The sequence below is a fragment of the Microchirus variegatus genome, assembly GCF_963457635.1.
Source record: "Microchirus variegatus genome assembly, chromosome: 9".
Classification (NCBI taxonomy): Eukaryota; Metazoa; Chordata; class Actinopteri; order Pleuronectiformes; family Soleidae; genus Microchirus; species Microchirus variegatus.
Genome location: NC_139810.1, coordinates 28,813,234 through 28,833,533, shown reverse-complemented (window position 1 = coordinate 28,833,533; position 20,300 = coordinate 28,813,234). Strand labels below are relative to the sequence as shown.

At 40.0% G+C, this 20,300-nt stretch overlaps 1 protein-coding gene across 1 annotated transcript; it reads left to right on the top strand.

Annotated features, from left to right (window-relative positions):
* Window positions 1–9,012: 9,012 nt before the first annotated feature.
* Window positions 9,013–15,161, top strand: LOC310931558 (protein-serine O-palmitoleoyltransferase porcupine-like; the record flags this gene model as incomplete). Its single annotated transcript, XM_083894739.1, has 14 exons — window positions 9,013–9,148; window positions 9,238–9,430; window positions 9,508–9,551; window positions 9,644–9,825; window positions 9,920–10,050; window positions 11,359–11,379; window positions 11,625–11,639; window positions 11,728–11,853; window positions 11,944–12,044; window positions 12,658–12,734; window positions 12,829–12,892; window positions 13,088–13,173; window positions 14,127–14,237; window positions 15,060–15,161. 14 exons carry the CDS (start codon window positions 9,013–9,015, stop codon window positions 15,159–15,161), a joined length of 1,389 nt encoding a protein of 462 aa, XP_083750865.1.
* Window positions 15,162–20,300: the final 5,139 nt, after the last annotated feature.

Genomic DNA, 20,300 nt, shown 5'->3' with positions numbered 1-20,300 from the left:
CAGATGGAGGAGTCACCTTGAGGCGGAAAGAGGGGAAGGAGGGAAGTGAGGGACACAGTGGCAATGCCAATTTGTCTCTTCTTCTTTTTTTTTCCAGGTCACAAGCTTGTTGATATTGGAGGAACATGCTATGAGCGATGAAACTGCAGTCGGCAGTGAAGAATAGGATTAAAAGGTTCAAGCATGTGATACTTGAGAATCGTCTGTAATCTTCCTCTGGTAAACACAGTCTGTCTCTTCAGCACGACTCTGGTCTTTGTCTCGTTGCAGGTGCAAGTGGAAATTAAATGATATGGATTCAATTCTCAGAGCCAGCATTACAGATTGATTTTCATTTGAGTGTATGAGAAACACACCGTGAGATGTCAAAGCAGCACTTTTTTCCAACAATAGAGCTGTCCATAAGTTCCACTAGGTCTTTATTGTGAACTTATGGCATGGCAAAAGCTCAAGTGGGATATTACAAAAGGACTGGGAAGGATTAATGATAGCTTATAAAAGTTTGCATATTTTTACATTCATTACCAAAGTTTATTTTAAATGAGTATTTAAAATATATATATATATATATATATACATATATAGTGCCTGGTGTTGTTGATATAGTACTAGAATTTTGAAATCCTCAAGTAGCACAACAGTGACATCTGTTGGTGGAAAACTGATGGTTGAGCGTGTGCTCAACAATCAGCTTTTAAAAAAGAAATACCTTTTTAAAAAAATGTTTTATTTCACAGGTCAAAATATATGTATTTATTTGTACCATGTTGTGCACAAGCATTTATATTAAAGGCAAATGTAAATAAATCCAATACATACAATAAATACATCTTTAATTAATACACTGAAACAACTGAAAATCATTTTATCTAAATAGTCAAAATTATACAGCAACATAGATACATCCAAAATTACCTTTCTTTTTGAAGGAAAAAAAAGAAGAAAATAAATCTTCATAAGAACTAATTCCAACATTATAGAGAACACTGACATTAATTTAAAAGCTTCAATTGAAGAACTTATACAAAAAATCATAATGAATATAGTTATAATAACCAAGCAATTGTCTTTTTTAATTTATGATTTTCACTTTAACTGTTGCGATGCCCATTTAAGCTTTTATTTTGGAATTGAATTTTTACTTCCGGGTCATTTTGTCTGAGTCCATACTTTTGTATAAAAAATAAATAAAAAATGTGAGTAAACGTTGGCAGAATTTCGCTTGAATAACGAGTAAACGCCGTATTTGGACGTTAATTGTTGTTTATCGGTTGTTTTAAAACGAACAATTAAAAACAAAGTGTGGATATTTAGATGACGTCATCACGGCAACGTGCCACGGGCGTGCACGTGCGGAAGTGGAGCATGTTGTTGCTGTTCCATTGACTCGTGTGTGTTTTTTTTTTTTCTTTTACTCCGGTTAAAAACACAGTCTGTTTTAAAATGAAGGGCCTGAACTGTTGTGTTTCTACCTGTGAAAACAGTCGTCCTTCGTCCACCGAAGTCAAATTTTACCGCTTACCGTCGGGTTATCAGGCCAAACGGAGACTTTTGTGGCTGCAAGCGATTCAACAAGCCAACAAGAGCAGCAAGGAACTGGACGGAAATGCTCACGTTTGTGACGAACATTTTATATCAAGTAAGAAATAAGCGCGTTGTTCATCATATAGTTTAAAAATACACACTGTTTGTGGTTTAACTCCAGTAAACCGTGTGTTTACGTTTTGTTTACAGGAGTTGCGTCCAGGGACCCGAACAATCCTGACTTTGTTCCCTCTGTGTTTACTAAACGGAGCCCAAAGAGAAAGACGAAGACGAGGTAAGACACGGAAATCACAGTTTATGGTGTGTAAATACACAAGTGCACAGTTAAAAAAGCATTTAAACCTGATGATAAGTGTGTAGCATCGCAGTGTCATAAAAGTAAAACAAACACACGCATTTAGAAAAGTCAATTTCACATGCACACATTCATCAATATGGACAGTCTAACACTTTAAGGCATTGGTTCTCAAAGTGCAGCCCGGGGGCCAATGGCGGCCCGCAGAAACATTTCCGGCGGCCCGCAATGAATTACAGTTGATAGTTTTAATCCAGGAGCTACTAAGCTTGTTAAATGTTTATTGGACATTACTGGATACAGACCAATAAGTGTAAACAAAAATACTGGGTATTTACCTGGTTTCTATATGGTGAATTTTAGTGTATTATTGGGTTATAAGCTGGTAATAAGCAGGTAGCTACAGCCCCCAATTACTAGCTATTTACCCAGTAAATATATGGTAACAGAAATGTGTTATTTGGTATTAACCTGTAATTAGAAGGTAAGAACAATGGCCAAAATACTGGGTAATTACCCAGTAAATTATAAAGCGTCATTATATTAACGCTTAAATGACATTATATTAACGCTTATATTACTTAACGCTAAACTGTAGAACTGCAATCTGGTCATTTTTCCTTTGGCGGCCCTCAGTCCAATGTTGGGTTCCTAAATTGGCCCTCGGGTATCAAAACTTTGAGAACCCCTGCTTTAAGGACATGAACATGCTTTTAGTTACAACTACTTTCGAATCATGTGTTTTTTATCGAGACCTGTTCAATTCACTTTGCTTTTTATATTTTACCATCGGGCTCTACTTTAATTTACTACCCTCTGGTCATTAAAAACAAAAACATTGCTATAAAAATGTGACAAATTAATGTTTTTGCACAAACCATTTGAACAACTCAAAAACCTTCAATCCCTTTAAATGCCAGTTTGATGTCACTGCTTATTTATGTAAAACCTAAACTAAAAAAAAGTTGTGTTATTTCTGGACTGGGGGATATGTCGAAGGTTAGCCAAATTATTGACTTTGCTGCATCGTTAGCTTTTGTGAAGCATCATATTTAAAATATACTTCCCTCTTAAGTCATTATGGACAGTGACTTAATGACACATCCACGTATTAATCTGTAATGTTATTATAACAGTATGAAAGTGGACATTTGACCTCTAATGAATTTAGAGTATGTTATATCAGAAGTTACACACTGCAGCTTTACATAAAAGCCTGATACTTCTGGAGGACGTGGTTTAATTGGAAGTATATTTAATTTTCCTTGCTCACGATACACGTGTGATAGATTTACGTTTGTATTCAGATCAACCATATTTTTTTTAAATTTCTTTCTTCAAAGATACTTATCTGGTAAAAGAAGGCGTAGCCGCAAAACCAGCATGACACAGGACGGCAACATAAAATCTCCGTCCAAGGCTGACTCTCCTGTGGACGACCAGTCGTCTGTTCTGATGGACACTAACACTGAACTTCCACAGGATATAGAGACGCCATCAGCCTCTCCCATACCAAAGGTAATCGCACTTTTCTGTATCTATATCCATACATCTTTGCATTCTAGGCATTGCAGTGGTATGTGAGGGAACATCAACCTATTTAGTGAGCAATTTTTGCTGTGTATATATATATTCCTCTAAGATGTGTTATTTTGCTATATCTTCATTTTCTAGGATGAAACTGAAGCTACAACAATCGAGCCACAAGCCTCCACCCCAAACAAGACGTCACCATCAGTACAAGTATCGTCCACCCCAAACAAGACATCACCATCGGTACAAGTATCGTCCACCGCAAACAAGACGTCACCATCAGTACAAGTATCGTCCACCCCAAACAAGACGTCACCATCAGTACAAGTATCGTCCACCCCAAACAAGACGTCACCATCAGTACAAGTATCGTCCACCCCAAACAAGACATCACCATCAGTACAAGTATCGTCCACCCCAAACAAGACGTCACCATCAGTACAAGTATCGTCCACCCCGAACAAGACGTCACCATCAGTACAAGTATCGTCCACCCCAAACAAGACGTCACCATCGGTACAAGTATCGTCCACCCCAAACACGACATCACCATCAGTACAAGTATCGCCCACCCCAAACAAGATACCATCATCGGTACAAGTATCGTCCACCCCAAACAAGATACCATCATCGGTACAAGTATCGTCCACCCCAAACAAGACATCACCATCAGTACACGTATCGTCCACCCCAAACAAGACGTCACCATCAGAACAAGCATCGTCCACCCCAAACAAGATACCATCAGTACAAGTATCGTCCACCCCAAACAAGACGTCACCATCAGTACAAGTATCGTCCACCCCAAACAAGATGTCACCATCAGTACAAGTATCGTCCACCCCAAACAAGATGTCACCATCAGTACAAGTATCGTCCACCCCAAACACGACATCACCATCAGTACAAGTATCGTCCACCCCAAACAAGACATCACCATCAGTAACAGTATCAGCATGCACTCTACATCTAAACAAAATGAAACCTACTGTGCTTCTAAAACGTATAGTTGTACCAGAAAGTGGGTACTGTCATGTGCTGACCAATGAGGACTCCACTGCTGAATCTCGGCTCGTAAGAGACGAACAACTGCACGAAGAACAAATGCGATTAGTTTGTGTAAATTGTGGAATGTCGTTCACAAACCGGGACACTCTCGCGCGGCACCGTTGTGCCAAAAACGACGAGCCGTCCTTTGCGTGCAACATGTGCGACCGATCGTTCGCGTCGAGCAAATCTCTGAAGCGTCATAAGCTGCTGCACGTCAGAGATGCCAGGAAGTGCGGCAAGTGCGGCGTGCTCTTCTGTCGACGTCACAACCACGTTATGTCGCATCCCATAGCTAAGGCTGAACCGCAGACTGAAGAGGAGTCCTCTGAAAATGAAGAAAGTAACGGAGGTTGTCAAGCAAAACCCAAAACAAGGAATCTGATGCCAGAGAAAAGTAATCTGATGCCAGAGGAAAGTAATCTGATGTCAGAAGAAAGTAATCTGATGCCAGAGGAAAGTAATCTGATGTCAGAAGAAAGTAATGTGATGCCAGAGGAAAGTAATCTGATGTCAGAGGAAAGTAATGTGATGCCAGAAGAAAGAAATGTGATGCTAGAGGAAAGTAATGTGATGTCAGAAGAAAGTAATGTGATGTCAGAAGAAAGTAATGTGATGTCAGAGGAAAGTAATGTGATGCCAGAGGAAAGTAATGTGATGTCAGAAGAAAGAAATGTGATGCTAGAGGAAAGTAATCTGTTACCAGAGGAAAGTGATTCACCTGGTGAATCTAATTTTCTACCAAACTACAGTGTCCTGTTGATGTTTGAACAAAGCCAGACTCATGATGTGGATGGAAATGCTCAGAATGCCATGATTCTCACACCTTTGCTGACAACGACTGTGCCTTCACCCGCAATCCCCACACCTACACCTGAGACCCAGGATGTCCCACACCCAGTCTCACACTGTGAAATCAAACCAAAATTCCTTAAAGCACGGTTGAAAAAACCTTTCCCTATGCCACACCCACCAGTAAACAAGCCCTTGGTGAAGAAAAATAACTTCTATGTGCCTCCCCCAGCTCCATGTCCTGCTGCCTTCCTCAATCACCCAGAACGCTCGACCTCACTAAAGATCTTTTCGCCTCAATACCTCACGTCGGCATTTCTTAAGGTTAAAAGAAATTACGATTATATCGTAAGCGACCCGGTAACGGTGAAGGCGGCTGCGGTGAAGGAGGAGCCACACAAGCTGCCACTGTTTACTCCACGAAACCCGAAGCCTTTCAAGAAGGAAAGAATTGCGTATGACATTGAGATTGAAATCTGAGGTTTCACACTGTTAACAGAAGGCCTTGGATCAGCACTGTTGAACGTTTCTGACAAATAAATGGTCAAATTGTGAGACTTGACCCATTTTGTCTCGAGCATAACGCTTTTAAACACTTGCATGACCTAGTTTGGTACCTAGTAACAACCTAGTTGAGATGCTGTCACTTCTCCAATTAGGAGTTGTATGTTTTCTACTGTGTCTGTAATAAAGGGTTATTATGTGCTGTAAACTGTAAAAAAAAAAAAAGGTAATCTATTACACTGGGACACCCACAATATTATACGGGTATAATTTGCACTGTATGTGGATGTATGTTTTTGATATTAAAACACTACGCTGTTGTTGAGAAAGTGAGTTATTGAGATCTATTTATAATGAATTGACAGTAGCTCTTTCTCTGCTGCAGGGCTGTGAATGTGCACCTTTGAACACACTTCACTCGCTGTCCGACCTCGATACTTAAAGGTCCCATATTATAAAATCAACTTCACGAAAAATCTACTTCATATTTGCTTTATCTGCTGAATAATGTCACTAAATGTATTAGACGTGACACATAATGCCTTCAAATACATAATAATAATAACAATAATAAAACATTGTTTTTTATAAGGCACTTTACATCAAATAAAATCATCTCAAAGTGCACAACTGTGTCTGTACCAGGCTGATTTGGAAATGGACCAATATTATCATGCAAGAAATACAATGTGAAGTCACTATACTGAATGTATGAATACAGTTAGGTGTTTATTTATCTGTCTTTGTGAAAGTAAGAGGTGGGAAAGGAATCATGGTTTACAAGCTACAGTAATGTTTTCTTTCTGATTTATCCTGATGGTGGCACTAGTGGGATGGACCCAAAATGTCTGCCTGCTTTTCTTGGAACAACCTCTTAATATAAATCATTGTGTCACATTAACCTGAACGTGGCCAGCGTTTGTTTCTGTGAGCGCCACGGTCTCTCTGCAGGAAAAGAGTCCTCCACCTCGGTGTAAGAACAATACAATGCCCTCATGCCATCATTTATTTAGACTTTGAACTGAATAAATGCATATTTTATTGGTTAATAGAGTAATATCAGGAGCCGTACGGTGTGGTAGGGTTAGTGCTGGGTTTGCAACCTGGTCGGAACAAGGGCTTTGATGTGTGTGTGTAACTGTGTTATTTAAAAAATTATCCTCACGTTGTGTATGTTTATATTTATATAATGTATGTATATTTATATGTTTGTATGTATATATATGTATATGTATGTATATATACAGTATGTATGTATATATGTATGTATAGTACATATAGATATAGATAGAAACTTGGATTGAAATGACTAAATTACACATTCATAAAGACATTGTCAAAACTGGACCTTTTAAATAAAGTTTAAAATAGGGCTCGGGCACCGCGTTGCATTCTGGGACGTGGCGGCCATTGTTGATGGCTTCGCGAATGTAAACAAACAGCAAGTGAACGAGGAGAAGAAGCATAGTTGGGGAGAAAGAAAATGAAGAAAAAAGATGTTAAAATCCCGAAACGGATGTGGAATTTATCGGGATACGTTAAATAGGGAAGCCGGCGACCGGTATGTGGACAAAATCGGCGGCGCTCCCTGAGCTTTTTTTGCCGACACGAGGTTATATTGTCACTCGTATCCACGCAGTTTATTTCTCGACCACAGGTCACTGTCTCCCACTGTGATGATGAAGAGCGAGTCCGTCTGCACAACTGTACACACCCCGTTGGTTGTTAGGCGCCGGGTTACACAGCGGCCGTGAATCCGATTGGTCTCCTCAACTGTCGCTCAAACGAAACGGAGCCAATGATTGGCTGCAGCCCTCGCGTCTCAGCAGCCGATTGGCGCGACGTGTGTTCGGCGTGGCGTCGCGGCCGAGGGAGGCAAATGGTGCTGATGCTGCTGACAATGGGAGTCATCATCTGGACCGAGTGGGTTTGAAAAACACACACACACACACATACATACAGACACACACTTAGGCTGACATAGAAGCAGCTGAGTACACACATACACACTTTCTCTCTTACACAAACACACACATACACACGCGGGCAAGAACCTCCGGCTGCTGCCCAGAGAGGGTGAGTTTTCCCCGGGTAAACTAACTGACATGTCTGTGTGTCACTGTGGGGGCTGGGGGTCAGAGTCAGCATCAGCATCAGCATCAGCATCAGCAGCAGCAGCGTTAATGCCGCCGCCGCCGGTTTACGTGACGTTCTTTCCGCGATTTCTGTCTCCAAACAGCATGTTTACGTTTCTTTGCTGTGCACCACCACAGCTGGACACACTGAGTGTGTGTGTAACATGGTGCTCGTGCAGCTGTAGGGCAACTGCAATGCGGAGATAAAGAGAGAGGTTAATGCTTTTGCACAGTTGCATGTGTCCGAATATCTGTCATCATGTTGCCCTGTAAACACAGCGGACACTGGATCACCTTATTGTGATTGGTGCTAATGTTGATCATTGCTGTATATGGATCAAATGTGAAGCAACTGCTACGAATATTTTAATATAATATGTAAATAAATGTCCCTTAAAGGCAAATCCTCATTGTTGTAAACATCTGCTCTGCAAATTGCACTGATTTCTTGTCGGGTTGCTTTGCATGCTGGGATTTGAAGTTTGAAGCAGTGATGGCAGTAATGAGTGAGACAGCTGCCATTTTATTAGGTACACAGGAATATATCACACACACACACGCGCACACAGTGTGGTCTTCTGCTGCTGTATGGTGTACATTCAGACATGGTTCTCTGTGTAACTTGGATGTGACGAGTGGTTATTTGAGTTACTGTTACCTTTCTGTCGTTACGGGATATTTTCTCTTTTTGGACCATTCTAGCGATGGTTGGGCATAATAATCTCTGTAGATTAGCCATTTCTGAAGTACCCAGACCAGCCTGTCTGCCACCAACAATGATGTCACGTTCAAAGTCACTTAAATCACCATACTGTGTGATCAGCTGATTAGTTGAACAGGTGTACCTAATAAAGTAGCTGTTCATGTATATAATCGCCTGAAAGCTTGCATTGCATGTGTGTAGGTGCATAATCATTTGGTATAAAATACTCTGTTATATGTCTTGGTCATTAACTCCATGTAGGAGCGTCCTAGTAATTCATGGATGAAGGGTTTTCCTCTTCAATCCTGGTAAGGAGAGAGACTGTGGATACCATTTTCATGTCTTTGTTATGACGCGGCTGACCTCTGACCTCCAAGGCTCACTGATGATTGAACTGAATGCTTGTAACACACACGTGTCTGTCTTGTTGTTGTAACAATGCAGTGTTTGGTCCAGTGATGGCAGCGTTAAGCCGCCAGAGGTTTTTCCAGGAGCTCACTCACGGCTGCCTGCTGCCGACAGCTCAGCAAGGTCTGGAGCAGGTATGGCAGCTGCTGGTTATCTGCCTGCTGTGTCGGCTCCTCTGGTTGTTCGGTGAGAGTCCACTTCACTTTTTGCTCCTTTCATATATGCGCTGTGTCAGCATAATCACCCCCCGCGTTATACTGTATATTCTTCATCAGGCCTTCCGTCTTTCGTGAAGCATCTGGGCACCGTGGCCGGAGGTTTCTACGCGCTCTACCTGTTCTTTGAGCTTCACATGATCTGGGTGGTCCTTCTCAGCCTCCTCTGCTACCTCTTCCTCTTCCTGTGCCGCCACTCCACCATGCGAGGCACCTTCCTCTCCATCACCGTGCTCATCTACCTGCTGCTGGGGTAAGACAAACCTCCTGTGATTCTCAGCAAGTCGAGGCTTCAAGCACTGAAACTCTTCTTTTTTCCACTCTTATCAGAGAACTTCACATGATGGACACCACCAAATGGCACAAGATGAGAGGTGGGCCACACGTTTGACACAGTTCTATCAGACACATGTTTGTTTTGGACTCTGCTGACTCTTTAAATCCTGCTGCTGCTGCTGTCACCCAGGTTCACAGATGGTGGTTGCCATGAAAGCCATCTCTCTGGCCTTTGATTTGGACAGAGGTGTCGTGGACAGTGTGCCCTCCCCAATCGAGTTTATGGGCTATATTTACTTTGTGGGCACAGTCATCTTTGGGCCCTGGATCAGCTTCAACAGCTACAAAGAAGCTCTGGATGGACGTAAGCTGGTAGGTGTGATACGTCACTCTTTCTTATGGACTATTACAAGGATTGTTTTTGACACTAGCCGCTGTCTTATTCTTTTTCCCCCCACTTCCTTAGAGCTTTTCATGGTTTACAAAAGTCTCTGTTAGCTGGGTGAAGAGCCAAGTTTGCCTTGTTATTTCCAACTGTGTGGCGCCATACCTCTTCCCTTATTTCATACCGGTTTACGGAGACAAACTACTACGAAGGTGAGTGCAACACACATCAAAATGTGTTTTTTTTGAAAGGAGACATTATGCAAAATCAACTTTTTAATCATTTAAATATTTATATATTGGCCCTATGAGTAGGCAAAGTGTGAAAAAATATGACTCACTCATGTTTTTGTGGTCCACCTACAGGAGATGAAACACGCGATGTTGACTTCCACACGCAATCTGACGCAAAATTCCTAAAATGATTGTCTCACAGAGCTCCACTTTGTCCCTAAAAACGCAAGAGTGCAGGCGAGGGCAATAGTACACTTAGAAATAAGGGTTCCAAAATGGTCTTTCTGGAAGGGCTGAGGTTCTACCTGGAACCATTTGCTTCTGAAAAACACTTTCCCTAAGAAAGGGTTGTTCTTGGTAACACTAATGGTTCCAGTAAGAACTGTTTTGATCCAGAGAACCCTTTAAAACTTCCCGAATAAAGGGTTTTTCAAGGGTTCTTGGTGGAACATTTATAAAAAGGTTAGATAGATAGATAGATACTTTATTCATCTCACAGAGAAATTCACAGTTCAGCAGCTCCAGAATATGTTACAAGATAGAAACATAAGAGGCATGCAATTATATGTACAGTCTAAATATAAACTGAAACAAATGTTTAAAAAGAAAAAATCAAAAAGATATAAAAAATATAAAGACGTTAGAAAATTACCTTCAAGGTAGAAATAAAGAAATTTAAAGTGAGAACACCCGGAGCTGCTAGAAAGGCTGCCACTCGCGTCGGCGCCGGAAGCAAGTGCTCCGGGTTCTACCTGGAGCCAAAAAAGGTTCTCCTATGAGGACAAGCCAAATAATCTTATATGGTTCTACTGAGCACTTTTATTTCTAAGAGTGTATCCGGAAGAGCGGAAGTCCGCAAAGTGTTCTATTCTTGGCTCCACAGTGCAGCACAGAGTTCTACACAAACTTCCAGCCTCAGAGGATTTACGTGTCCAGCGGATACATTTTATATGACAACAATGTGCCGACTAGAGTCGACAAATGATTGCCGCTTTTCCAAATGCTAACTGCTGTTAGCTGCCAGAGCCTCAGTGACGCCGACGTAGTTTCCTGTGTCTCATTTGCATTTAAAGAAACAGGCGCTCAAAAGCGAGCAGGGCTGTTTTGGCAGAGTGATCGAACTGCTATTTTGACCAAAGCATGTCACAGACATGTTCATTAGGACACAGGGAACTAGGTTAACTTGTAGAAATAGGGTATAATAACCATAACCATATAATATTTCCACTCATGTATTACTTGTATTTCTATGTAATATCTTTTTTCTTCTTTTCTTTTTTTTTACAGTAAAAGGAAAAGGAAGATCAGGTAATTAATTGTCCACCTCAATGAATTTTCTCATGCATCATCTTTACCTGCATGCATGTGTCCACACCACATGTGCTCCAGGTCTCACCCTCACACTCACCACAACTGTCTCACCGTCGTGAAAACTGTGGTGAGATAAACTGTAGATCATCACACAGCGAGTTTCAATCAAGAAACGTGTGAATTGATATGTGCCACTGACATTAACGTCGACGTCATTCTCTCTTTCTCCTGCTGCTTCCCAGAGGCACACTGGCAAAGTACGTACTGTATTTTAGCTTAATATTCACAAATGAAGTCTGAATTTTACACTGTTAAATCCATCTTCTTTTTCTGCGTTCACATTAGGTGGCTGCTGGCGTACGAGGACACAATGTCCTTCCACTTCAGCAACTACTTTGTCGGGTATTTCAGCGAGACTACTGCCACTCTGGCTGGGGCAGGCTTCACCGAGGAGAAAGACAACGTCAAATGGTCAGAAACTATACTGCGTGCATGCATGATATTAGAATAAAAACGTCTTTATTTACATTCTTAACTCACCTTTAACCATATGTTTCACAGGGACATGACTGTGTCTAAACCCATGAATATAGAGTTCCCCCGGTCGATGGTGGAGGTGGTGACGTCATGGAATATGCCCATGTCTCGCTTTCTGCACACCTGTAAGTAAAAATGCTCGATGGCAGCGAGGTTATTATAGTTTTGAAATGTTCATTATTAGTTTGTGTTTTTATTTAGTCTTTCAGTTGGCTTTTTTATTTCAGTTTAGTTTTTATTTAGTCTTAGTTTTTCAGGTATTAAGAGAAAGCCTTGACTTGTAGACGCTGAAAAGGATGAAAGAATGCGTGACACCAAATATGGATGATCAAATCCTTTAATTTCATTCTTTAACATTTAACAGCTGCAGGTAAATCAAAAGTAAAACTTCAAATGATCTGTATTCCAGAATGAAGTTTAGTTTTAGTTAGTTATGTTCATTGTAGTTTTCATTTCGTTTTAGTTTTTTTTTTTTTTAAATTGTCATTTTTATTTTTATTTCAGTTAAAGTTCTCATATTATGCAAAATCAGCTTTTTAATCATTTAAATCCTTATATTTGGGACTCTGGTGGTCCTATCTTGAGTCCTTTAACTAAACTATTTTTTCACTGCTAGTTTTAGTTTTAGACTTAGTTGTCATTAACTATAATAACCCTTGATGTCAGCTGCTTCTTTATTCATGTTATGAGTGAAATTGTAGAGACACACTAATGCGAGCCGATGCTCTCATCTCACAGATGTCTTTAAGAGCGCTCTCAAATTTGGGACCTTCTCCGCCATCATGGTGACGTATACGGCCAGCGCCCTTCTGCACGTGAGTACCGTGTAAAGCCGTAATCCCGTTTAATTCTGGAAAGTGTCTGTGTCAACATGTGGCTCGTTTTAATTCCACCTCTTGTGTGTGATAGGGTTTGAGTTTCCATCTGGGCGCAGTACTTATATCCCTGGGCTTCATCACGTACATTGAACATGGTAAAAGTCGGCCTATAATGTTGTCTCTTTCCCACACTAGAACCATTCCTGCTTAGAAAAAGGTGCTTAGCTTTGCAGTAACGGGTAATTGCACCCACCGTTACACACTGTTCCTGCTCACCGCGGTGCTTGTGATTTATCTCTTATATTTCTCTCAGCTTCATGTCAATGCTTTGGTCTTGTTCTCTGCTGTAGTGCTGCGGAAGAGGCTCGCGGCCATTTTTGACGCCTGTGTGCTGTCAAAGCAATGTCGAGCAAACTGCACTCACCGAAACAAAAAGGTATAATGTGCTCACTCACCCTTTTTTTTTTAGAGAAAGTCATTTTTTGTTAGCACTGGGCTCTTTCTGTTTTGCTTGAATGTTAAAAGACGAGTTCACCACTTTAGCAAATACACTGATTCACTTGCTTGTTAGCCTATTGTCTTTGACCGCTGTGTGTTTACGCTGCATATGAAGGTTCAGCTAAACCTTAGCATAAAGACTGGAACCAGGCTCTCTCCCCAAAATGTGTCAATAACACCTTCCATACTCCTAAAACACACACAATAACTTATTCAATGTATGAGTTTTTGATTAATTCCCACAAAAATGTTTTAGTGAAATCTAGTAATAGATAGGTAGCCTAGCCACATGCGCTATCTAGCCTAATCTAGCTAGGATAGATAGATAGATAGATAGATAGATAGATAGATAGATAGATAGATAGATAGATAGATAGATAGATAGATAGATAGATAGATAGATAGATAGATAGATAGATGTGAATGAATGTTTTATGTTTCTTTAATGGTTAATATACCAGTATGTAGAGCCTCTTTAACTGCTAAAATAAAATTATTATTGTTTTCCATGCATTTTCAATAGTGCTCTGTACCTTTAATAAACAGACCGCTCCAGTTCGACTGTAGGCGTGCTAAAAGGAGCTAAAAGGAGCTAATGGAAAAATAGTAACGCACATCATTATTTCTTGATTATGATTTCAAATGTATAGTTATTTACTTGCATTTCTGAACAGAAACATTAGTTTTAGTGGTTGAATGTTGTAGTTGATTCATTTCCAGTGAAGGTATTCTGTTTTTGTTCTGTACTCATACAAACATGTTTGTGTTTATATATCATTTTCTACCAATAAACCCTCAATGTTACATTACACACTGTCCCTTTAAGTCTGAAATAATGGGTTAATTTCCCTGTAGTTCTTAAACGATGTGTTGTCTCCCCCTCCTCTGCAGAAACTATGGGTCTATACCATCAACATAGCGTTCAGTGCGTTGGCGCTTCTCCACCTGACATACCTGGGCTCTGTGTTCAACTCCAGTGTGGACTACATCGAGGAGGACGAGGTAAGATGAAAACACAAGACGACTGTATTGATCGCCGGGGCAGAGCAGGAGCATAATAAATGATTGGAGCATAATGAAAGGATAGTAATTAAAATAACACTCTCGTGGCATCTTATTTAGGTCAAGCTGTTGATTCTTACTCAAGTTTAAGATCACGACCATGACATGAATATGTAAAATGCTCTATATAGAAATATATAGAAAGCTGTATTTATGGGTCGGGGGACTTTGTTGTGGTGCACTGTGAGATGTGTTGAGTGATGGGTTCAGATCAGGGGTGTCACACTCAAATGACCCGGGGGCCCATTTTCAGTCGCGGGTAAAAACATACATATATGTGATGCGAAATAAATCTATCTATATCAAAAACGGTCTAAATAATACAGCTGAAATAAAGTAAATGGACATCTATGATTAAAAGAGTAAACACGCTTATGTATTAGTATTTCATTGTGTCCATAGATTGGTATTTCATTGTGTCTATTATATTCTATCACCTCGCTGGCATCTGTGCCATAGCCACATGTACGATAAGATAAGATAAGTCCTTTATTTGTCCTGCAGTGGGGAAATTTAGACAGTGAAGATTAAAGCTCACATAGAGTGGTCCTGTTGCACATAAATGTTAGTTATGGAGGTCTACTTACATACATTAACTTGTTTTTATGGTCAAAAACCTCCTAGTTTCTATAAACTAGCTGATAGAAATATTCTTTTGACACCTCTGGTTTAGATTAACATATTTCTAAATCTGTCAAACGAGTATAAACAAATGAAAGATGAATCCCAGGATGTATTCTTTGCCCCCCCCCCCCCCTACAGGACGATATCACACATCATACCATTCAGAAGTGGTCAGAGCTGAGCTGGACGAGCCACTGGGTGACGTTTGGCTGCTGGATATTGTATCGCCTCGTTCTCTAATGACAACGGACAGAGTTAGAGATGAAGGAAGCAATAATGAGAGATGTCAGGCTGCTTAATCCACTGTCTGCACTGTGAACTTATCCTGCATTAGATCACATTCAACCTGTATATAACAGCGAGCCGACACAGGTTTGCACTGACGTTGGCCCGGGGATAATCTATTACTGTAACCCTGCTGGGGACTAGTGTGTTGAAATCCATGAAATGGTCGCCCCGTTCCTCCTCCTCCTCCTCCTCCTCCTCCTCCCTCCTTCCTCCTCCCTCCTTTTCTCCATATCACATCCCTTTTTATCTGATCCGCAGTTATCGAGCCCTCGTGTTGTGACAGCAGTTGCCAATGTCTCACTGTGAGTCACAATCAATACCTGTCAGCGTGGTGGTGGAGATCTGCTGCTCCTTTCTGTGGACACACAAGATTATCTTAGGTTTTCACCACCAGCAGCAGACTGCAGCGTTTGCCCTACGGGGTCTGGTGAGGTTTTCCTTTTTCCCTCCCCAGTCACCACAAGTGTTTCACAATCGTAGGTTATAACGTTTAAAACTGACAATTAGCAACAAATCCCATGAAAAGAATGCAACAGTACACCTCTGATTCTCTGCTCCGAGCCTTTTGACGATGCTTTTTTTTTGTTTAAAGGCTAAATCGTTTCTTAAACAGCTGGACACTATCATTTTTTAACAATTTAGGAAATATGTTCAGTTTTCAGATCGATCTAACACGCTCTGGTGGCTCTTGAGTGCTGCAGAACGATTTTTAAAGCAAAAATGGTGGCACATGCGTGTCTGTGACAGAAGAATAATCATTGCTCATTGTTTGATTTGTACAGAGCCCCGGACCTGACATGGTCAAAACATAAATGAAAGGGTCCATATGTAAGAATGTGGCCAAAAACGGTTACTACATTCAAATTCAAAATACCAAAGTAACGTGACGTAACTGGCAACCTGTGGTTGCTCTGCAGCGGAGACTCTACTGACTGCAATGATTGGTAGACCGCGGTAGGTGGCGCCACATGACGCCAAAACATGATTTTAAAACATAAACATGATTTGCAGTCTGCAAAATATATTTTTTAATGCAAATATTTTGTCTGTACTGTTGTTGTTGGTGAGTTCAGTTTGTTATATGAACATTATTCCTGATTCTCTGTGACATATTAGGAGGATTTTATGATTTATTACATAATGCACCTTTAAATTGTGGCCTCAAAATACTATTTTGTGGCCACAAAATAGTAATTTGTGGCCACGAAATACTACTTTGAGGCCACGAAATAATATAATGTGCGAATGAAGTGATAATAATATAACTCCTGGGCAGCTGGGTAAGCAAATTGAGCGCACCTTCTCGAAGGTCTCGGGTAGAGCCAGAGGGGCGACAGCTACACAATTGTGGCCACGAAATAGCATTTTGTGCGCACAATATAGCTACAATTTAATCTTTTTTTGACCATGTCATGTCCGGGGCTCCGTAGATTTGGTCTTTTTGTGGGATTTGTTTTTATTAAGACGTAGAAATATACATTTAACGTTTTACCTTTTTAGAGAGAGAGATTGTCTCTTGAGCATGTTTAAACAACATAGAGTTGAATTTTAAAGGGAAACGATAAAAGCACACGCTCTGGTTTTAATGCAGCAGTTTTATCATCGCGTCTGTGACTTCCTCTTTTGTGAATTTCAAATCACGACATTTCTAAATGAATTATTGTGGTGGTGCCGTTTCCCGATTGTGTTTGTTTGATGAATTCCTTTAAAGAATTGTTAATGTAGCTGATAGAAAAAAGAGTATTTAGTTTGTATTTGTGCGACAAATAAAAGTTAAGAATCAGGGTATTATCCGCGTGTTACTGTCGAGCAAACATGTCTTAACTTCTCTTCCAACCTCATAACACAATATTTAAAATGTGATATACTAAATATTTATCCTTAAGTACAGAGTTTTTTTATGTCACTGCTGCTTTTAATGATGTAACTGTAATCTGTATCAGACTGATCACATTCTGTCTCTATCTTTCAAAAAAAAAACAAAAAAAAAACTGACAATGTTTGGACAGGGATTAGGCACAAATATCACTTAATCCAACATGTATGTGTTTTTAACTCTAATATTTATTTGTTTCAGTTATTTCTTCTCCTGTGAGTGTGAAGGCACTGACACACCTGTGATATTTTTATAAAAATTTTACATGAAACCTGGACGGACGTCTTTGTTTGATTGGTGAATGTCGAGGGGGAGGGGGTGGGGGGGTCAGAGGTCAGAGGTCAGAGGTCAGAGACGCACATGAGTCAGAGTGCTGTACCAAATATTTCTTTATTTGAATCATAGTTATTTACAAGAAAAATGCATGGACTGTTTGACAGTCAGGGAAAGATTTTTCTGAGATTCTTTTTGGATCAGTGGACAGTGTGTGTGTGTGAGAGGTGAGCAGGGCCACACAACAGGCTCAGGGGGGGGGGGGGGGGGATAGAGGATGTGCACTCAGCCCTGTCTGCCCCGAGGACCCCCGTGTTTACGTCGACAGGACCCCAGCAGTGTCTCCAAAGCCATTTTCACAAACGCCTGGAAGTTACTGCTTCTCTCCCTTCGGCTGTCCTGCTATTGGGATGAAACACACGGATACGGATAATCCTTCACTGGGGACACACATACAAAGAAAAAAACAACAACACGGCCAAATCACGATGAAGTTGGTACAAATGCTTACCTCCTTGCTTCTTATTGTCATCTCCTTTCTGATCAGCTTTCTTCGGCTGCTCTTTAGGACTCTGAGGTTGCTGTGAAATCCAAGCAAACGTAGGTTAGGTGGAACATTTTCAAACTGAGAGACGTCATAATTGTGATTTGTGATTGTCCTACCTTGGTAGCTGACTTCTTGTCCGACTTATTACCTGGAGAAAAAAAAGTGAATAACATTAGAAAAGGGTTCTCAAAGTTTTGATACCTGAGGCCCAATTTAGGAACCCAACATTGGGCTGAGGGCCGCCAAAGGAAAAAAAACGAAAAAAAAAAACAGAAAGAAATTCCATTTGGAATAATTTTAATGACCAGATTACAGTTCTACAGTTTAGCGTTAAGTAATATAAGCGTTAATATAACGCTTTATAATTTACTGGGTAATTATTATTTTGGCCATTGTTCTTACCTTCTAATTACAGGTTAATACCAAGTAACACATTTCTGTTACCATATATTTACTGGGTAAATAGCTAGTAATTGGGGGCTGTAGCTACCTGCTTATTACCAGCTTATAACCCAATAATACACTAAAATTCACCATATAGAAACCAGGTAAATACCCAGTATTTTTGTTTACACTTATTGGTCTGTATCCAGTAAAGTCCAATAAACATTTAACAAGCTTAGTAGCTCCTGGATTAAAACTATCAACTGTAATTCATTGTGGGCCGCCAGAAATGTTTCTGCGGGCCGCCATTGGCCCCCGGGCCGCACTTTGAGAACCAATACTTTAGAAGAAAGCTATGTTTGCATATAAAACATTTGACTCTATTTCTTTCTCGCTCGCGTACGTCACTTACCTTTCGTTCCTGGCATTTTGGCTGTGATCCAAAGTCCTTGCTGTGTGTTTGAGAATGCAGTGTTAAACGTGGCGTTCACCCGCGCTCATTTATGGCCAGTGCTTTTGAATGCTTGCGAGCGGCGCGCTCGGTGGGGCCCCTTCGCGAAAGAGCCCCGCGAACAAGCAAAGAGCCCCGTCAGCTGAGCGGCTCTGCACAGCTCTGCTGAGCCAGGCAAAACCTGGCAGCTGACCTTGTAATACTGACCATTGTGAACAGACTGGAACTGTGCTCATGCATTGTGCGTTACAGGAAAGCATTCTCACCATGTAATAAGTCATAATATAGTGAAAATTACAGTGGATTATTTTGGAGAACACACAGAATATTTTGTTGTTGTGAGTTAGGCTTAGACTGAAAAAGTAAAATGCAGATTTTAATAAGAAGCAGTGATTCTTCAAACACTTTACAGGAATAATTATTTAAACTGTGAGCAAATGAGGCTGCATCCGCCCTTTCTACTTTTTCATTTTAAAGTTTAATGAAATTGACTGCGGCCATATTAACAAACCTAAAAACACCTGTCACACCGAGTCTCTGGAGCAGAATTTATGTAAAACATACAAATATGGGTGAAGCCTGAGTGACTTTGATCTGGCGTATAAATACATTTTTATTCATGTGAATTCATTTAAACATCTTTTGATATTAATCAACTCATTCTTCTTAAGGCCTTTTCCTGTACCCTGTGGTTGAAATTTTAAAAATTTAATTTCTAATCCAATGACATTTGTAGCAGATTGACTTCAAAATTGTGGTATGACCTGTTGATTAATCCAACAACAATGTGACTCTGGATTACACCATCAAAACTTAAAATGACCCGGGGCCAGTGAACTTCTAGTCTGTTTAGAAGGAGGCATTTTGAGAACTGTTTAGTGATTAGAAATTTAAAATTAGATCTTGATAATCCTGACAATTTTTTTTAAAAAACATTTTTTTGGTCCAAAATTTGACAAAAACGTCATACTATACTATGTAGTACGTCATACTACACTATGTCGTCCAAAATGTGACCATGTTTTGAAAAAAAAATTTGGTCCAAAATTTGACAAAAACGACAAACTATACTATGTCGTCCAAAATGTGAAGAATTTTTGAAAAAAAAATTGGTCCAAAATTTTATGTCGTCCAAAATCTGACCATTTTTTGGAAAAACATTTTTTTGTCCAAAACTTGACAAAAATGTCGTACTATACTATGTCGTCAAAAATCTGACAATTAAAAAAAAAAAAAAATTTGGTACAAAATTTGACAAAAACGTCATACTACACTATGTCGTCCAAAATGTGACCATTTTTTGAAAAAAAAAATTTGGTCCAAAATTTGACAAAAACGACATACTATACTATGTCGTCCAAAATGTGAAAAAATTTTGAAAAAAAAAATTGGTCCAAAATTTTGTCGTCCAAAATCTGACCATTTTTTGGAAAAACATTTTTTTGTCCAAAACTTGACAAAAACGTCATACTATACTATGTCGTCCAAAATCTGACAATTTAAAAAAAAAAAAATTGGTACAAAATTTGACAAAAACGTCATACTACACTATGTCGTTCA